The following is a 19,983-nucleotide window of genomic DNA, read 5'->3' as shown; positions in this document are numbered from 1 at the left end:
AATGGGTTAGAATATAAACATTTTACAATTCTTGGTACATATTGCCAAACTGCTTTTTAGGGAGATGGTGGCAGTCCTCACTCCTGCTACACTGTCACCAACCTGGGGCAGTATTGGTCATCTTGCACTCTTTATTAATGGAGAAGTGCAGCATTGTGTTTTAATTTGTATTTCTTTGATTATATATTTTTTGTTTGTCCTTTTGTGAATGGTCTGTTATCTCGCCCTTTTTCTATTAGGATTTCTTTTTTTTTTTTTGTGAGGAAGATTAGCGCTGAGCTAACATCTGTCGCCAATCCTCCCCTTTTTGCTCAGGAAGACTGGCCCTGGGCTGACATACGTGCCCATCTTCCTCCACTTTATATGGGACGCCGCCATAGCATGGCTTGACAAGCATTGTGTGTCGGTGTGCGCCCGGGATCTGAAACCCGGGGCACTGCAGCGGAGCGTGCGCACTTAACTGCTACGCCACCAGGCCAGCCCCTCTATTAGGATTTTAATGCTTATGGTGGTATACTTTTGTTTTCAGTTTGAGTTTGAATTTCCTGGTAGGCTTGTTATAGGAGTGCTGGGCCCCACCCCTAGAGTTTCTGATTCCGCAGGTCAGGGGTTGGTCGGGCAGGTTTATAGCAAGTTCCAGCTGAGATGGATTGCTGTCAGTTTTGGGCCGCTGCTGAGAACCGGTGCTCTGACTCTTGGTGTGACCTTGGCTGATGGCTGATATTGGCTCATGACTAGTCCCTGACATTTTATGACATGTCATAGTTTATGAAAGCACTCGGTATAAGTTGTCTCACCTAACTGTCACAACACCCTTAGGTAGTTGTGGTTGTTATTGTTTTTCAGTGTCTACTGGTTTTTGAAACTTTATTTCCTACTTGCTGACTTTCACAAAAAGTTAGAGCCAGTTTATAATGGGTAATAGGATGATGAAGGAAAAAACTCAATATACTTGGTCAGAATTAGTGTGCTTCAGAGGTTCTAGAAGCCTTATTAACACTTTCCATGTTCTGTAGGGCAGTCTGGCTTCTGCAGGGTAAAGCCTTGTGCAGCTCTTATTACTCAGTTGAGAAATATGTGTACTAAATGTCACAAAGCAAATAACTCATTTGCAATTACATCGTCAGTTAGCACTTAAACCAAGGGGAGCTGGGCTGGTGGTGTTTCTATCTTACCACAGTCAAAAAAGATCCTCATTCCTCCTTACTCAAGAAAGTGGTAGCAAACTGTATACCAAATTAAGACACTACTACAATGTATTGTATGTATTTTTAACAAGGCTTTTTCAGTATACGCATAGTATATCATTAGCTTTTTACAGCAACTCTGTGAGTTAGGTAATATACTTTATAGATGGGCTGACTGGAACTGCAGGAGGCTGCTTAAAGTCCCAAAGCCACATAGCCATTAACTGGCAGAGCCCAGGCTCAGACGCTGGAATCGGTTCCATCTGATACCATACGAAGCTCGGTCCACTGTTCTGGACTGCGTCACTTATTCTGTGTGGGGCAGCTGGCATGTGCAGGACAACACTGCAGTGTGGGGGCAGTATTGTCTCAGTGATCTAGATGGGAGGGCCAGGTTCAAAGCTAATGAGGTCTGCTTCCGGCTCACCTTGCCAATACATTTATTGACGGAGTCTTTTGCTTCTACACTAGAGGTGTTTTTAATAGTTTTAGTAGCTGACTTTTATTTTTTAAATAGTTGAAGCATAACTTTTATTTCTGTAGTTCCAAAATTACATTTTAAAAAGATACAGTAAGCTACATCTAAAAAGCTTAATGTATGTTTTTCAATTTAGAGACCAGAATAAATACAAAGATGCAGCTAATCTACTGAATGATGCCTTGGCCATCCGTGAAAAAACTTTGGGCAAAGATCATCCCGCGGTTTGTATATCTGGTCTTTCATTCTTTTTATATTTTATTTTCTCTTAATATTGTTTTTACCCAACTCATTTTAATATTAAACTCAACAGGGAAGGTTTAAGAGCTGCCTTTCCACTAGCTGGCACAGGTAGGAGTCTTCACTCACTCAATACCAGTGACGCGCTTCAGTGCTGGTGACTCTGTCATTAGCATAGCCAGTGCACACTTAATTTGTGTATCAGCACCATTTCAAATGGATCACGGACTGTATTTTTTGATCCTAAATCAAATTGCATGTACTTCTATAAATTTTTCTCTAAAGAATTTATGTTGTCTTTTTATTAAAATCTGGTTAGAGTTGCATACAGATCTCTTTTGGTTGGCTTTGTGGCTTTCAGTGAAATTTTAAAAAATCGAGATCATGTTGATGTTGATTACATGTAGTATTCTGCAGTGTTACTTTGTATACTCTATCTATATTACAGTGAATTGCTCTTTTGCTTTTAACTGAAGTCATATTGCTTCATCCAACTGAGAGCACTTCACTGTACATAGGGGGTGTAAATGAACGTGTGGTGTCTGAAGTCCTCTCCCTTGGTGGTGTTTACCATTCTTCCTGGTTCCCTCTGTTGGTAGGTGGCAGCAACTCTGAATAACCTCGCAGTGTTGTATGGCAAAAGAGGGAAGTACAAAGAAGCTGAGCCGCTGTGTAAAAGAGCTCTGGAGATCAGAGAAAAGGTGCGGGTGAGGGGGGGTTCTTGTTCTCTGAGGTGTGGTGTTTTGTGCTTTTTAAGTGTTTCAGTTTTAAGTTTTGAGAAGTGACCACTGTGATATGTCATTACTGACCATTTACTGAAAATATCTAATTCAGTAAGGTGGACAGCCCACAAAACACAGCCAGATTGGCCCACACAAATTGGTGTGTAAGGGTGTGGGTGTTCAGAGGGTGGAACCCTGAGTCTGCATGCCCTCCCAGCCTGAGGTGGCTGAGAAATGACTCTATTGAAGAAGAAATTTCCAAGAACTGGAGGTGGAAAGGATGGGGGCATTTCATTTGACAATGGGGCATGTGCCTGTCAATAAGAAAAACATTAAAATTTAAAAATAAAGTCACCAAATATGCTTATAAAGCTTAAAAAAATGAAATAATTATTTCCGGAACTAAAGATTAACTCAGAGCTATAGATTAAGTCAGTCTCTTGGATATTTAATATCAGCTGCTACAGTTTATGGTGATTAGGTATTGAAAAAAATGGAACTTGTGAATTTCAGCAGTACTCTGTATGACTATTCAAATATTACAGAGACTCAGGTGTCAGGTTCATGTTTCTTGGTATTTTTTGTGATTATTTACCAATGATACTGAGAGATTAATCATTTAATTTTGAGCCATATGGCAAGGAATTGGGTAAGGGAAAGTAAAAAGGGGCTTATTATCAAACTGTGCAAGTAAAATTTTATCATGCTGCCAGCTGCATGATGTTTATGAAATAAAATGGTCAGATTTTGAGTGTACTGGGGTTAAAATCAGGGAGAACACAAACGTATCAAATTAAGGATTATGAACTATATAGGATTATCTGCCAGATTCATTCATAAATATTTGCTCTTTCATTCCCTCATTTAGCAAATGTTTATTGAGGACTTAAGAGCCCCCTGCTTGATTAGAGTTGTTGATTTACAAATCAGAGATGCAGTTCCTTCCCCAGGAGCACAGTCCACTAGACAGACCTTGGGAACACAGGGTGCATTGGCTTCTAGGAGGGAGCTCTGGGAGAGGACACAGCAGGGCCGCCTCCAAGTCCAGGGCTTAGGGGTGCGTTGGAGATGGCTTCTTTCAAATGGTCAGTGTTTGAACCGAGTCTTAAATAACCGAGTTCAGAGTTTTCCAGGCAGGGAGAGGTAGGGGATGCAGAAAGGGGTGGAGAGAAGGCCTGCCTCACTCGAGAAGGCACGGAGTTGAGAGAATGAATTGCTTCTTCAGGGTGCTAAGGAAATAGTTTTGTATTTATTCATCTGTTTGTGTGCCAGCACCTTTCTAGATGCTGAGATTACATCGGTGACGAAGACAGACAAAGACTTCGCACTCTTGAGGCTTACATTTTAATGAGTGAGAGTCAGGCAATAAAGGACTAAACAGATAAATGAGATAGTTTCAGGTAGTGTACTTGGAAAGATAGAGAAAAACCAGGTGATGTGCTTGTGAGTTAACTGGGTGGGGATGGGCTGAGGGCTCCCTTAAATAGGATGTAGGGAAGTTTCCTCTGAGGGGTCCTGAAGAGAGACCTGAAGGGAAAGTAGCTGGGTGGGGGGTTGGGAGAGGAGCTTCGGGCATCTAGGACAGTGAGTTCAAAGAGCCCTGAAGGTGGAGTTTGAAATGTGAGGGAAAGGAGTTTGGGGTGATTGCAGGGGACCTCCAGGTCTGAATGTGAAGGGATACACAGGTGGAGTTGAAGAATTGGAAATTTCCTTCGAAGGCTTGTATGCATAGGAATGAGAGTAATGCAGTAGTTAGAGTCAGAGAGGGCTGGGTTTAAGCTTGGGCTCTTCCAGAACTTGGCAGTCATGTTAACATAGGCTTTATAAAGCCCAGTTTTCTCATCTTCAAAATGTGCATGATAATGTTACCTACCATGTAGGATTATTATAAGAATTAAGGAAGTTAAATTATGTAAAGAAAATTGGCACAGTTCCCTCCTTCCCTCCAAGGATAAGAGTTCAATAAATTCTAGTCAAATTATTTTTATTGTTACAGGACATGAGAAGCCTTTTAAGGATTGTAAGCCTAAAAGTGAGGCATAGTCATATTTATATTTAGACAGATCTCTCTTGTAGGGTGGAGAATGGGTCAGATGGTAGTGAAACAAGTAAGTGTTTCTAATATACTTTTTTATTTTCAGGTTTTGGGAAAGGATCACCCTGATGTTGCTAAGCAGTTAAATAACTTGGCCTTACTGTGCCAGAACCAGGGCAAGTACGAAGAAGTAGAATATTATTATCAAAGAGCCCTCGAGATCTACCAAACAAAACTGGGACCCGATGACCCCAATGTGGCCAAAACAAAAAATAACCTGGTATGTTTACAGAGGAACAACTCTGTAGGTAGAGCCAGAATTGCTTTCTTTCTGAAATCTGAGCTTTGTTTCATAATGTAACCTGTAGATAAGAATGTATGCTTCATTTACATATGAAGAATACTAAACATTTTATTTTATTTTAAGGCATCCTGCTATCTGAAGCAAGGAAAATTCAAGCAAGCAGAAACGCTGTACAAAGAGATTCTCACTCGTGCCCATGAAAGGGAGTTTGGTTCTGTAGATGGTAAGATGTACACTCCTGCTTCTTTTTTTTTTTAATTTTATTTATTTATTTTTCCCCCAAAGCCCCAGTAGATAGTTATATGTCACAGTTGCACATCCTTCCAGTTGCTGTGTGTGGGACATGGCCTCAGCATGGCCGGAGAAGCGGTGCACCGGTGTGTGCCTGGGATCCGAACCCGGGCCGCCGGCAGCGGAGCACGCCAAGCCGCAGGGCCGGCCCTACACTCCTGCTTCTATGCAGATACAATTGTAGGATGCATTAAAAATAATGATTTCTATCTTGAACTTGGTAATACCCAAGTCAACACAATATTATCAAGATAGACTTTAATTTGAATTTTAGAAACGATTTTTCAAATAGCACTTAGAGGAGAGAACGTGACACAGCCTGAGTGCTCATCGACTCATCAGTTCATCCATTCATTCATCATCCAGTGAACGTGGTGAACGCCTGTGTCCTTGCCTGGCATTACTGATAACTCAGTGGGGTCGTGCACCCTCTGGGGAGGAGTGATGGCCACCTGCCCACGTCTTTCTGTGCTGCCCTCTCCAGAGCCCATGCTTGCTTTAGGCATGGCTTAGACACGCTAACTCCAAAAATCTTCCCTGGAGTCATTAATGCTTTCTGGCATTGTCCTGTAATCCAATGATTCTCAAAGTGCCAGCAGGGACCAGGAGCACCAGCACCACCTGGGACCTGTCAAATGCAAATTCTTCCCGTCCCAGGCCTGCTGGATTGTTTGACTGTCTTAAGCCCAGGCCTGTCTCCTTTATATTCCTTAAAGTATTATAGGTGCTTAATACTCAGATTGTAATAAATATTTTATAGGATTTAAATTGCTCAGTAAAACAATATTTTTGTGGTACATAAGACATTTTTTTTTTCCCTCCATCATGTATTACATAAGATGTTCAGAATGAGGATAGTTGTTACTGGTGTCCAGGAAACCTTAGAATGTGTAGGGAAAGAGAGGTTTTGGTTAATAAAATTTTTCTTCTAAAGAGATTTTCTAGAAACCATTTTGGAAAAATCTTTGAAAAATGTGTTTGTTTTTTTTTCTCTGTTAATAAGTGGAGCAGTAAATCTCTTTTGCTATCAGAATATAGTAGTGCCTCAGGTTCATCATTCTGGAATTGGATTGTATTTGCAGTTGTGTGGCAGGATAGGGCCAACAAGTGACCTCCCTGGCGATTTATAGTTCATAGGGAGCTTTCGTATCTTCATCTAACTGCAGAGGCTGTGCTGATTTTGTAGTGATTCCAGGCCATCTCCTTAATGCTTCTTTTAAATAATTCTACTCTTGGGGAAGACTTGTTTCCTTGTGATTTGCTAGATTTTTTCTGCTAAAAATAGTAGCGTGAAGTTCAGTTAATTGGGTTCTAGTTAAAAGTAGTTTTCTATACTCGGATTTATCCTCCATACAAATGTTAAAACATAGGACAGACAGGCATTTTTTCTTTAGGCGAGATGCTGATGTGTCCTGTGATGCTGTCGGTGCATGACCTTCCGTGTCACGGGGGCCTTCTGTTGCTCACAGTGCGCACAGTGAATGAAGTCCATGAGTTGGTTCGTTGTTGGGAAATCAAGCTCTGTTAACTGTGGTGTCTACTTGTCTGTTCTAGCAATAGAGTTAGTTTAGTAGATGGAGCTAAAACCACACTAAATAACAGTGTTAGTAAGTTTTAAATACTGTTCAGTCTTTTAAAACCAATATTTAAAACTAGTTTCACTCTTCTTCTATGACATGATGAATAATAATCATAGTAATAATAGTTAACCACGTACTACTAGTCTTGCAGTTAAGCAGTTTAAATGTGTAACCTTATTTAATTTTCTCAAGTCCTGTGAAGTGGGTCAAACATTACCCCTTCTTAGGAGCGAGGACACTGCAGACTAAGTAGCTTGCCCAGGGTTTATAGTTGATGAGTAGGTGGACTGGGTGGGAGCCTGAAATAGGTCTTCATTGCAGGAAACCTTGAAAGTTCATGGAGAGATGGGAACGTGAAAATTGCCCATAATTTCATCACCCAAATACATCTTTTAACATTTTTTCTTCTTTTTTAGTAAATACTTTAATTTTTTTTTATTTTTTATTTTTTGTGAGGAAGACTGGCCCTGAACTAACATCTGCCAATCCTCCTCTTTTTGCTGAGGAAGACTGGCCCTGGGCTAACATCCATGCCCATCTTCCTCCACTTTATATGGGACGCCGCCACAGCATGGCTTGCCAAGCGGTGCGTTGGTGCACGCCCGGGATCCAAACCGGCGAATCCCGTGCCACCACAGTGGAGTGCGTGCACTAACTGCTTGTGCCACTGGGCTGGCCCCACATTTTTCCTTCTTTATGTGCCTATGGATTTGCCTTTTTTTTTTTTTTTTTGTGAGGGAGATTAACCCTGAGCTAACAGCCCATGCCAACCCTCCTCATTTTGCTGAGGAAGATTGGTCCTGGGCTAACATCCGTGCCCATCTTCCTCTACTTTATATGGGACGCCGCCACAGCATGGCTTGACAAGCAGTGTGTCAGTGCGCACCCAGGATCCGAACCTGCGAACCCTGGGCCACCGAAGCGGAGTATGCACACTTAACCTCTGTGCCAGCTGGCTGGCTCTGATTTACATTTTTGAAACCATGCTTTACATATAATCATATCTACTGCTTATTTTCCCTTATGCTTGTAGCTTAATCATTTTTCGCATAATCATTTTTCATGTCATAAAAATATTTTCATAAACTTCACTTTTAAGACTGCTTGTCCTCTGTGGTATGGGTACATTAGTTGTAGAAACTTTGAGTGAGTTATATGTGTTAACATTCTCAGAAGGTAAGAAGACTTTAAAGGAGTATTGATTTGCATCTTTTCCACTTTTGCTTCCAGTATCTTACTACTTTTTTTTTTTAGACTTTTGTTTAATGCTAGGTTGCTCAAATTCTAAATACTCCTACATGTTATGTGAGGATTCTAGCGTTAAAAAGTTTCAGTATAGGGACCCCAGCATGTGTCAGGTTTTTTGACAGTTGCCTTCCCTGTCTAGGTACATTTGATTCTGCATCTTCTGTTGACAGTGCTGCACGTGTTGGCCATCTCCTACTTGTTTCTCGTGGTCTGGTTCTGTCTTCATAGGCTTTCTCCTCCCTTGTGAACCTCATCTGTCCAAGTTGTGAGAAGTAATATCTAAGAAGGATCATATAAAAAACAAAACAAAAACCTTGCAATCACTGAAACTTGACAGCTTCTACTCAGTAGGCTCTATTATGCTTCTATTTATAGTAGGTTATTTTTTCTTCCCTAGATGAAAATAAACCCATTTGGATGCACGCTGAAGAAAGAGAAGAATGCAAAGTAAGAATATACTGTTTTCAGAGATTTTCTCAATTGGATATATTGCTTTCAAGATAATTATTCATTTGAAATTATTTTTTATAATTTAGGGAAAGCAAAAGGACGGGACATCTTTTGGAGAGTATGGTGGCTGGTATAAGGCCTGCAAAGTTGATAGGTATGTCTGTTTAACTGAAAACACACACAGCTGTGGAAGGTACTAATGCTTTAAAGGCAGCTTGTAAATGACCCTGCGTAGATTCCTTAAGGTGTAAATTTCCTTGTGTAAAGTTCCTTAAGGTGGTGTGGTTGCACAGTCTCGTATTTTTCCCAAATTCCAATAAAAAATCCCATACTTGGTAAATGAGATGATCTACATACACAAAACCCACCATAATAGGGGTAAATACGGGTTTTGTCCATTAATACTATTTTGTCCAAGGCTAACTACTGAATTGCAGGAGAAAGAGATAGCTAGACAAGGACATGGTATTTAAGTTGGCCATAGAGCAGACTCATGGGAAATAGGCCAGCAGACCTGCAAAAGCCAGCACTTTGCAAACATGTGTCTGGGATGCCACAGGGAGACCCTAGGCATACACCTGCCCTGTTTCCTTGAGGCCCTCAGGGCCTCGGTGTCTGCAGCGGGTGGTGTGAGCCCCTCCATGACCAGCCCTGTGAGCCTGTGCTTGCCACCTCCATACCACGGGCTGCTGCAGACAGCTTTGTTCCCTCTTCTCACATCTGCCAATCCTCCTCTTTTAGCTGAGGAAGACTGGCCCTGGGCTAACATCCATACCCATCTTCCTCCACTTTATATGGGACGTCGCCACAGCATGGCCTGACAGGCGGTGCATCGGTGCGCGCCCGGGATCCGAACCCGGGCCGCCAGTAGCGCAGCGCACGCACTTAACCACTAAGCCACTGGGCCAGCCCCAATCTTCCTCTTTTTTGCTGAGGAAGACTGGCCCTGGGCTAACATCCGTGCTCATCTTCCTCTGCTTTATATGGGGCACCGCCACAGCATGGCTTAACAAGCGGTGCGGCGGTGCGTGCCGGGATCCGAACCGGCGAACCCTGGGCCATCACAGCGGAGCGCTAGCACTTAACCGCTTGTGCCACCGGGCCGGCCCCCTGTGGTCATTTTCTTATCTTCAGTCTCACCCATCCTTTCAGACTCAGTTTACCAGTCATCTGTTTCAGGAAAGCTCTCTGAACCCCTACTTTGGAATAAATACCCCTACTCTGGGTTCCCCATAGCACTTACCATAATATCTTACATTTATATGCTTTATTTCTCCCACTACTGTGTAGTTGTCTCAAAGACAGCGAGCATAGCTTCTCTATTTCTGTATCTAAAGTACCTATCATTAGTAAGAAAAATGTCTCTTGAAGTACGTATCTATACTAAAATGAACTAGGTTTGTTTCTAGTTCTTTAGTAAGACTGCTCAGTCAAGAATACAGAACACACCATCCCTGTCCATAGTGTTTATTCTGCCTTCACACATGCAGCATTCATCCTAACTCAGACCCCGTTGCTGGTGAGGTTTGGATTTGCTCTGCTTCCCCTCTACCTGTGGAGAGAAGGGAGAAGGTGAATAGCAACATTACAAACACCGTGTCTACTTTACTGCTCAACGCAGAATAAGCTCTCCCTCCAGGGGAAGCATGATAGTCACTAGACAGACCCAGCACAGACATTTCTGTGGACAGAGTGGCTGGGACTGTGTGAGAGTGGCCGCAGCCTGGAAGAGGGCAAGGGCACATCCCCTAGCCACAAGGCTCAGTGTAGTGGACCCCGCCCTGCAGAGGTGTCTAGTGCAAGTGCCAGGGTCAACCCTAACTGCCCTGAACAGCACTGGTAGGCAGGGGATGCTTGAGATAGCAGAACATTTTAGAATTTTACAGTTTAAAAAAGTTCCATCGAAATTTAAAAAAATATTTTTAACCAAACATAAGCCTCTTAGTCCATTAGATTATGTGCTGTTGTGTGTTGGTTGCTCTAAAACTTATATTTAATAGTTCTGTATGTCATGTGCTTTCTTATAGTCCAACTGTTACAACTACTTTAAAAAACCTTGGGGCACTTTACAGACGTCAAGGCAAATATGAAGCTGCAGAAACATTGGAAGAAGCAGCCATGAGGTCACGTAAACAGGTCAGTTACATACCTTCTTGTTTTGTGTGTGTGTGTGTGAGGAAGATTAGCCCTAAGCTAACGTCTGTTGCCAATCCTCCTCTTTTTGCTGAGGAAGATTGGCCCTGGGCTAACATCTGTGCCCATCTTCCTCTGCTTTATATGAGACACCGCTACAGCATGGCTTGACAAGCAGGGGTGTTGGTGCGCGCCCGGGATCCGAACCTTCGAACTCCGGGCCTCGGAAGCGTAGCGCGAGCGCTTAACCGCTACGCCACCAGGCGGGCCCCCAGCATACCTTCTATTTTTAACTTATCTGTTATAACTTTGAGTTCAGTGATTCTCTTTTACGTGACTTATTGAAAGTTTGATTTAGAAATAGAAAATTTTTAATAGTTTGTACAAATAAAATTATGTTGTTTAAAAGACTGTAAATACGATACCAAAAGCACAAACAGCAAAAGAAAAACTCGACCAGTTAGATTCACATAGTTAGAGATGTTTGTACATTCAAGGACACCGTCAAAGTGAAAAGGCTCTCACAGAATGGGCGAAAATACTTGCAAATCACATATCTGGTAAGGGTGTAGTCTCCAGAATGTATAAAGACGAAAGGACCATCTAATTAAAAACATGAGCGAAGGACCTAAGTAGACACTTCTCTGAAGATGATACATGCATGCCAACAAGCACATGAACAGACTCCACATCATTAGTCATTAGGGGACTGCAAATCCAAACCACAAGTGAGATACCACTTCACACCCGCTAGGATAGCTAGAATCAGAAAAGCAAAACAGACAGCAAATAACAAATGTTGAGAAGGAAGTGTAGGAATTCGGACCCTCATGCACTGCTGGTGGGGTTGTAAAATGACGCAGCCACTGTGGAAAACAGTTTGATGGTTCATCAAAAAGTTAAACACAGAATTACTGTATGGCCCAGCAATTCAACTCCTGGGTATATACCCAAAAGAATTGAGCACAAGTGTTCAAACAAATACAGTTGATTCTTGTTATTCATAGTAGTTATGTTCTGTAAGTCTCTGTGAACACTGAATTAGCAAATACTGAACCACTGCTTGTAGGGGAAAATACACAGTTAAGTTCCTGCCAGCCTCTGGTCACATTTACATCAACTGGTCAATACATAACCTTGTTTTATGTGTGTTTCTGTTTAAAGACACCTTATTTAGTATATACTGTTGATTCCTTAACATCGAATTCACAGCCAGCAGCCTCCCGCTCACGCCTAAAGGAGGCTCACCTGACACAGCTGTTTTCTCCATGAGGCCCAGCCCAGCCTTCCTGTGTTCGGGAACGTTGGCCATCGCTGCAGCACCAGGCTTGGGGCCATTTTAAACAGCAAAGTCGCCAACAAAAAAGCACAAAAGTGTGGAAAGTGTGGCACTAAATAATTTAGACTGGGAGAAGGACAGTTGTTTACAGTAAGAGATGAAACAAAGCAGAGTGTCACCTTGTTCAGTCTTAGCTGGGGAAGTACACATTGAGTACCTCAAATTTTCCGCCACTCTGTGCATGTTTACGAATAACTGAAAGCACTGCGAATGTTGATTTTGGGATTACAAATACATTGTGGCAGGTAGCTGAGTTCGCAAATATGACATCTGTAAATAATGAGAGTTGACTGTCCTTGTACACATATGTTCATGGCAGCGTTACAGTAGTCTATAAATGTAGAAACAACCCGCGTGTCCATCATAGGGTGAATGGATAAACAGGTCATGGTGGATCCATATATTGGAATGGTATTTGGCGATAAAAAATTATGAACTACTGAAGCACTTTCCTTCATCAACTGAGTTATTTTAGTTATGCTGAAAAAGGACAGGAAAAAGTCTTAATTCTTGCCATTTAATTGCCAGTCTTTAGAGTAAGGAGTCAATGTATTACTATATATGTGTATATGTGTATATATAGAGATGACAGTTTTGGTTTTGTTTTATATTTTTAGGCTTGGAGGGGCAGGTGTGGGTTTTTTCCCCCTGAATGGTATATATGTAGGCTATTGTGTGATTGTTGGTTTATGGCCACTTTTTGGCTGGGATTAAAATTACCCATATATGGGCCGGCCCCGTGGCTTAGCGGTTAAGTGCTCGCGCTCTGCTGCTGGCGGCCTGGGTGCGGATCCCGGGCGCGCACCGACGCACTGCTTCTCCAGCCATGCTGGGGCCGCGCCCCACATACAGCAACTAGAACGATGTGCAGCTGTGACATACAACTATCTACTGGGGCTTTGGGGGAAAAAATAAATAAATAAAATTATTAAAAAATAAATAAATAAAATAAAATTACCCATATATACCTTACAATTTTTTTCTTTCAAAAAAGTCTGTGCAGAGTGATTAGAGAGGACCCAGTAGAGATATTGTCGATGGTGTGTTCTCCCAGCCCCTGCCCCTGGAGAAGCCCTTTCTGAAGTCCTGTCATCCTTCCTGGGTCTTCTGACTCTGAAGGGCTGCTGCGTGGAGCTTTGTGACATGGGGTCCAGAGCCCTGGCTGGGGTCTGGCTATGTGGGCTGCATGGGATTCCAGCACAGGCTGTGCCGTCTGTGCCACCCCTGGGAATGGAGGGTGGCTTAGATGGTCTGCAGTGCTCATTCTAGCTCTAGAGTGCTGTGACCTGTCGTCGTCAGGAGTGGTATCAGCAATCCAGGCTTTGTTTTAAAGTGCCAGATAATGTTTATCAAATGAGCAGAGTCTTGAGAGGCAGGAGTTTCAGAAGTTTCAAGAAGGAGATTGCTAGTTCTTTACTGAGAATGGTCCCCTCCTGCTTGGCTTTGCTGTGAAAGTCACAGCAACACACTGTCTGTCTGCGATTTGCGTCTCCTGAGGAGGAACCTGTGAAGTCAGCAAAGGTGCAGTATTTGCATGAGCTGTTTGGATTGAATCCCATGTAGAACATAAAACATGTTGCATCCTGGTCATCAGGTGGTATGGAAATACACATGGAGAACAATACCTGTTGGGTTTTAATCCAGTTATTTTTAACTCAAATATGTATGAATAATCATTGAAAAAATAAGGTGAGTGCTTGTTGCTGCTTATCACTTCCTAAAAGTGTGAAAGCTTACTCTTAAAGTGCCTTTTGTAAATTAGTGGCTAGTTTTCAGTTATCTTGTGCTGAGAATAAAGTAATCCATGAGTTTTCAATCATGTACTTATTATGGAGGCAAGAAGCACAAGAGACTTAGTGTTCAAGGGTTAAAAACTGGGCATTTTCCCAGCATATGATGAAACTTTCCAAACATATAGAGAAGTTGAAAGAATTTTAGACCTGTGTCCCTGCCACGTAGATGCTATCGTGAACATTATAGTTGAGCACATCTCTCCCGTCTATCCATCCATCAATCCTTTTTTTTTTTTTTGGAAGCATTTCAAATCTATATACATTAGTACACTTCTCTCTGAATACTTAAGCGAGCAAATCATTAACTGGAGCTCAATATTTGTTTATGGGTTTTTTACATTTGAAGTAAAGTTTATGTACGGCAGAAGTCTCAAATGTATATTCCTGAGAATCACTGTTCTGATTTTTTCTCTCAAATGTTTACGAACTGTTTTCTTTCTAGTGAAGTTTAGCTATCTTAGAAATCACTGATACAACTTAAGTGCTAATGGATCAAACCCTTTTCCCCCTGCGTGGCTCACAGGGTCTTGACAATGTTCACAAACAGAGAGTAGCTGAAGTGCTGAATGACCCTGAGAACATGGAGAAGAGGAGAAGCCGAGAGAGCCTCAACGTGGACGTGGTCAAGTACGAGAGTGGCCCTGATGGAGGGGAGGAAGTGAGTATGAGCGTAGAGTGGAACGGGGTAAGTACAGTACACAGTTGCCAGCGCGCTCAGGCAGGGGCTTGTCTGTCTGCGGGCAGCGGCGGGGGCCCGTCTCCTACCGGGAGTGCTTTCCCGTGGCTTCCCCTGTCTCTTGTGCTAGACATTCTACTTTTCTCAAATTAAGTACCAATTAAGCTTTTTGTAAGTTCTTATCTCCTCCTAATACTGAAGTCTGTTATTTCTTTGAAGTGGTAATTTTCTTCTTTTTAGGAACCCATGAAAACTGTTTGGCTTAACTTTGAGCACTTAAATGCTGATTGAGTGTCCTGGTTATTTAAAGCATAATCCATAATCTGATTTTATTTTAATATTAGGATTAGTGTGGCAGATAACTAACTCGCTTTTTTAACTTACCCATATTCATTGCTAACTCCAGTGCTCCTAATTTCACTCATCAGGCTACTGTAGATTTTGTTAGAATTAATTTGAGTGCCTTAAAGGGAAATGATGTTTCAAGCAGAACTTCTCTTTAGAAAGAACAGGTCAAGAGCAGGGACAGTAGGGTGGTGTCCCACCTCAGTCCTGAACGTCACGTCTCCACTGAGGGGTCCTGTGGGCTATTGCTCTTCACAGTTACCTGCCAGAGGTTCGGACCAGAACATGTGCCTGTGTTTGTGACCTGTCAACCCCTGGCCAGGCTCTGCCTCTGAGTTTCCCTGGTTTGCCTCTCAGACCACTGCTGTTTATCCAGTGGTTGCCAGAGAGCCTGTGGCCTTCTGGACATTTTCTTTCTTGTGAATTTTTTTAACATAAGGGTAACTTTTTTGTACATTGAGCTGGTATCTTTGGAATTTTGCTTTCTTCAGGGAGGGTTGAGCACAGGATTAGCTGGAGCGGGTCCCGGTGCACTCTCACTGTTTTTTGAAGTCACAGTAGTGCAGTTTGATTAGTTGTAATTGTGCAGATGTCTTGCCAAGTAGTAGTTTTGGGCTTTCTTATAATCTGTCTTTTTGAATCTCTTTATTTTTGGGATTTCCTATAGCTGTAGCACTTTGGTAAGGATTAGCATCTAAATAGACATTTTGTGCTAGTGGCCAACATATCAGGGAGAAAGTCTTGTTGACTGTCTTTATCTGGCGGCTCCCTTGCTTTGGTTTTTCCTGTGCCAAGACAACCAATCAGCATCTGCTTTGACCATTCCCCCTGTTGGGCAGTCGTCCCAGACAAAAACGATGATGACGGTCCCTGCTCTTGTCCACGTGCGGCCCACACTGTGTACTGTACTCTCCCCGTGGTTGCTGTTGTCCCGCATGCTTTATGTGGAGGGCCAGGTCCCTTCTTTTGTCTGTAGAAGCCAGGGTGCAGATTTTGATACTCTCGAATGAAGTTCTGGAGGAACTTTCTCTTGAGACAGTATTTCTAGGTCGATCTTCCTATGAAGTCATATGATACTAAAATTATTGACAACCCAGGGTTCTGTTACTGTCTTCAAGACTGAGCCTCAGGGATACGGGGAGCTGCTTTCATTCCACCGTTCAGGGGCTGGTGGGCAGCGCCCGGTCAGGCAAGAAGTACAGATGCAGCAGGTGGAAGCCGTCACTCCTGTGAGTGCGTGCTTGCTCCAACGCCTGTCACTTCACATCTTTCGCACTTTGGACATGCTGTCACTTAGGACGGTCACACACTGGGCTTTGGACAGCTTTTTACTCGACTTTTAAGACACAAGCAGCTTTCCGTCTTTGACAAAATCCACCCCAGGGCACATCCATCAGCTGTGGAGTCTACTGACTGAAAGAATCTAGATCTTAGGTCATCCAGTGCAGTGGTTCCTAAACTCGCTTTGAGCAGCGGAAGGAGCCCTTTCTTCAAATGGAGTCTTACATAAAGCAGTGAGTAAATAGAGAACTGCCTGGATTAACCAGGGTGCAGCAGGTGAGGGCTGGTGCTCTCACCGCTGGTCACCTAAGGCTACTGCTCAGACTCAGCCCACATCACCTGAATTCACGGGAAGGCTGTGGCTCCCAGACTGGTTTCCCTGAAGCCTGAGGTTCTGAGAAGGTAGTGCTGAGCTCTCCCAACGTTTAATTTGAGTTTTATTTTCAAAGCATACTTTTGGTATTTAAGAGGAGGCAATAAAAGCAGTATGCACACTTAGGTGTTTTTTTTGTTTTTTGTTTTTTTTTTTTTTGCTGTGGAAGATTTGCCTTGAGCTAACATCTGTTGCCAATCTTTCTCTTTTTTCTTTTTTGAGGAAGATTAGGCCTGAGCTAACATCTGTGCCAGTCTTCCTCTATTTTGTCTGTGGGTCCCTGCCACAGCATCGCTGACAAGTGGTGTAGCTCCGTGCCTGAGATCCGAACCCTCAAAGCCAGGCCGCTGAAAGCAGAGCATGCCAAACTTAACCACTACGCCACGGGGCCAGCCCCTTAGGTGTTTTTTTAAATCAACTTCATTGAAGTATAGTTATATGCAACCAAAAGAGCCCGTTTCAAGCATCACCTTTGATTTAGATGTTAACACGCTGCAGTCCCCACGTTAGTCTTTGTCCAGGTGTGAGAATAAAGCGTCTAATCCTGTCTCTGTGTGAGTGAAGATTTCCCTGAGTTTACAAGGCAAACGCTTTAAGAACTGTTACCGTTCGCAACCACTTATCTGTGTGCGTCAAGAGTTTCTTTTTTTTTTTTTATAATTTTATTTATTTATTTTTTCCCCCAAAGCCCCAGTAGATAGTTGTATGTCATAGCTGCACATCCTTCTAGTTGCTGTACATGGGATGCGGCCTCATCGTGGCCAGAGAAGCGGTGCATTGGTGCGAGCCCGGGATCCGAACCCGGGCCGCCAGTAGCGGAGTGCGTGCACTTAACCGCTAAGCCATGGGGCTGGCCCAAGAGTTTCTTAATGTTATGCAACCAGGATAAAATATTAGAGGGGCCAGCCCCGTGGCGTAGTGGTTAAGTTGGTGTGCTCCGCTTCTGTGGCCCGGGTTCGCAGGTTCAAGGGTTCAGATCCCGGGCGTGGACCTACACCACTTGTCAGCCATGCTCTGGCGGCGACCCGCATACAAAATAGAGGAAGACTGGCACAGGTGTTAGCTCAGGTGAATCTTCCCCAGCAAAAAAAAAGAAATAAACTGAGAGTTGAGGTAGATGTTAAGACTAGACCTGTCATTTGTAACTTCATATTTCAAATTGTAAATTTTATAAAGGTAATTTCATTGCTCTTATTAGTTTATTGTCATAAGAACTTATACGTTTATAATGAAAAAATACCATTTAGATTTTATTTTATATTGGGGTTCTGTATTACATTTTAATTTTTTTTTTGATGAGGAAGATTAGCCCTGAGCTAACATCCGATGCCAGTCCTCCTCTTTTTTTGCTGAGGAAGATGGGCCCTAGGCTAACATCTGTGCCCATCTTCCTCTACTTTATATGAGACGCTGCCACAGCGTGGCTTGACAAGCGGTGCGTTGGTGCGCGCCGGGGATCAGAACCTGTGAACCCTGGGCTGCCGCAGCGGAGCGCGTGCACTTAACTGCTGCGCCACCGGGCTGGCCCCACATTTTAATTTTTTAGTAAAGGATTGCAGTGCTCTTTATCTGTTTGTTTTTTCTTTGTGAGGGAGATTAACCCTGAGCTAACATCCGTGCCAATCCTCCTCTTTTTGCTGAGCAAGACTGGCCCTGAGCTAACATCTATTGCCAATCCTCCTTTTTTTTTTCCCTTTTTCTCCCCAAAGCCCCAGTAGATAGTTGTATGTCATAGTTGCACATCCTTCTAGTTGCTGTATGTGGGACACCGCCTCAGCATGGCTGGACAAGCAGTGCGGCAGTGTGCACCCGGGATCCGAACCTGGGCTGCCAGCAGCGGAGCGTGCGCTCTTAGCCGCTAAGCCACGGGGCCGGCCCCTCAGTGCTCTTTAAAAAGTTTGAAAACTGCTACCCTAGGGAAAGGCATTGTGTTGCTCTGTTGGTCAGGTGCATGTCCAGCAGATGAGATGGCAGGGAACAGACACGACAGCTTGACTCAATTCTCACAACCGTTTACACAGGATATTAGGTGTAATTTTTCTCAGTGTTCAGAAATAACATTTAAAACAAAGGGCAATATGATCAAAGATAAGGCACACTAGGTTATAATAATTGCTTCCCGTAGATACTGAAAGTCTGGGTCAGCACAGAACTGAATTACGTGCTATTAAAATAAAAGAGAAGTAAAGTTACTGGACATATGCTAGTAATCCATATGAAGTTTTTGGACCCAGATCTTCTTTTTTTGACCCAGTTCTTGACAGGGTAGATAATTTGTTTAGGGAAGTACAATTCTGTTCTTTAAGTATGTACCATAAATATTGTGATTAAAGTACTTGAAAAGTAACTTCTTCGAGTTACTTTTGTATGAAGTGTGTAGATCTAAAAGTCACTGTCAAGATAAGTCTGAATTGTTTCTTTTATGGTCCTACTTCTAAAAACACAGGTGCTGTGTGTGCAAAGGAATCCTGTCTGGATAAAACAGGATTCCCTTTACCCTCTGACCACGTGGCTTTGTGTTAACTGTGAGGCCCACGTGTGTTACTCACCAGCACCTAGGTCCCCACCATGATGTGTGGGAGCCTCTGGGCTGCCCCATTATTGGTAATTGTATTTACAGCAGACCTACTAGACCACCAGGAAACATCGCACATCTTGCATTCCACATGGAACCTGAGGTCCTGAAGTCAGTCTTCTGTCTGTGCTGCCCTTTCTGTTTTTGGGTTGCTAGTTCTCTACGGGGGTCCTTAGAAGCAGCTCCACCCACCTCCTTATTCTTTTCACACTGCTCCCCGTGTTAATATTTCTAAAAGATTTTAATACTCTAAACTCTTACCCAGGGTTACTGGGGAATGGGATAAACTGTTAATTAGAAATAGATTAATTTTTCCTAACATAATTTCCAAACATTAATGTTTCCTAACATAATTCCTAACATAGTTGTCTTCCTAAAGACAACTAGAATATACCAAAAAAATTAAAACTCCAAATCACCTGAAATCCATAGATAATAATTATAACTATTTATTTCTTAACCAATACATCATACCATTCATTTCTGTTCAGCAACTCGCATTTTTGATGTAAATATTCTTTCATGGCATTATAAAGAAGTAGACTTTATACTTTTTGAAAGCATTAGAATGTAGTGAAATCTTCCAAACCCTCAAGCCCACAATGAAGAGAAACCCGCCTCAGTTCGGTGCAGGTCTACAGCAGTCCTTCCCGCTGGTTCTCATGGGACAGGGTCTAAGGTGGTGAGTGTAAGGAGGGTGGGAGTCGGGTGCTGCTCAGATCCCAGCCAGCAGCCAGCGGTGGCGGGGGCGCGGGGTGGAGAGTGGGAGTGTGTGTGTGTGTGTGTGTGTGTGTGTGTGTGTGTCTTTAACATGAAATACTTTAGGAATTTGAGTGAAATTACCCTTCCATATTCTGCTGAGTGTCTAATACAGGAATATTATACATAACTCTAGTGTAGCACTGAAGTTTGAAGTGAACAGCAGGAGTAGTA

The 19,983-nt window shown here is 42.9% G+C and overlaps 1 protein-coding gene across 26 annotated transcripts in view; it reads left to right on the top strand.

Moving 5' to 3' along the window:
* KLC1 (kinesin light chain 1) overlaps positions 1-19,983 on the top strand; it is a 66,228-nt gene that overhangs the window by 31,518 nt on the left and 14,727 nt on the right. For 12 of the 26 annotated variants that reach the window (XR_015556036.1, XR_015556037.1, XM_014790573.2 and 9 more), the window contains 8 exons: positions 1,802-1,889; positions 2,505-2,606; positions 4,769-4,942; positions 5,090-5,189; positions 8,483-8,532; positions 8,622-8,689; positions 10,563-10,671; positions 14,324-14,485. Coding sequence is in view for 21 of the 26 variants with exons in the window: in XM_014790573.2 (XP_014646059.1) it covers positions 1,802-1,889; positions 2,505-2,606; positions 4,769-4,942; positions 5,090-5,189; positions 8,483-8,532; positions 8,622-8,689; positions 10,563-10,671; positions 14,324-14,485 (853 nt within the window). In the remaining 5 variants the exon portion in view is untranslated. The remainder of the gene's footprint in view (positions 1-1,801; positions 1,890-2,504; positions 2,607-4,768; positions 4,943-5,089; positions 5,190-8,482; positions 8,533-8,621; positions 8,690-10,562; positions 10,672-14,323; positions 14,486-19,983) is intronic. The other 14 variants (XR_015556040.1, XR_015556039.1, XR_015556038.1 and 11 more) reach the window with 3 other exon arrangements.

Source organism: Ceratotherium simum, chromosome 24 (genome assembly GCF_057802395.1).
Source record: "Ceratotherium simum simum isolate JZ-2026a chromosome 24, ASM5780239v1, whole genome shotgun sequence".
Classification (NCBI taxonomy): domain Eukaryota; kingdom Metazoa; phylum Chordata; class Mammalia; order Perissodactyla; family Rhinocerotidae; genus Ceratotherium; species Ceratotherium simum.
The sequence above is the reverse complement of the archived record's forward strand: the minus strand, read 5'-3'. Positions and strand labels throughout refer to the sequence as shown.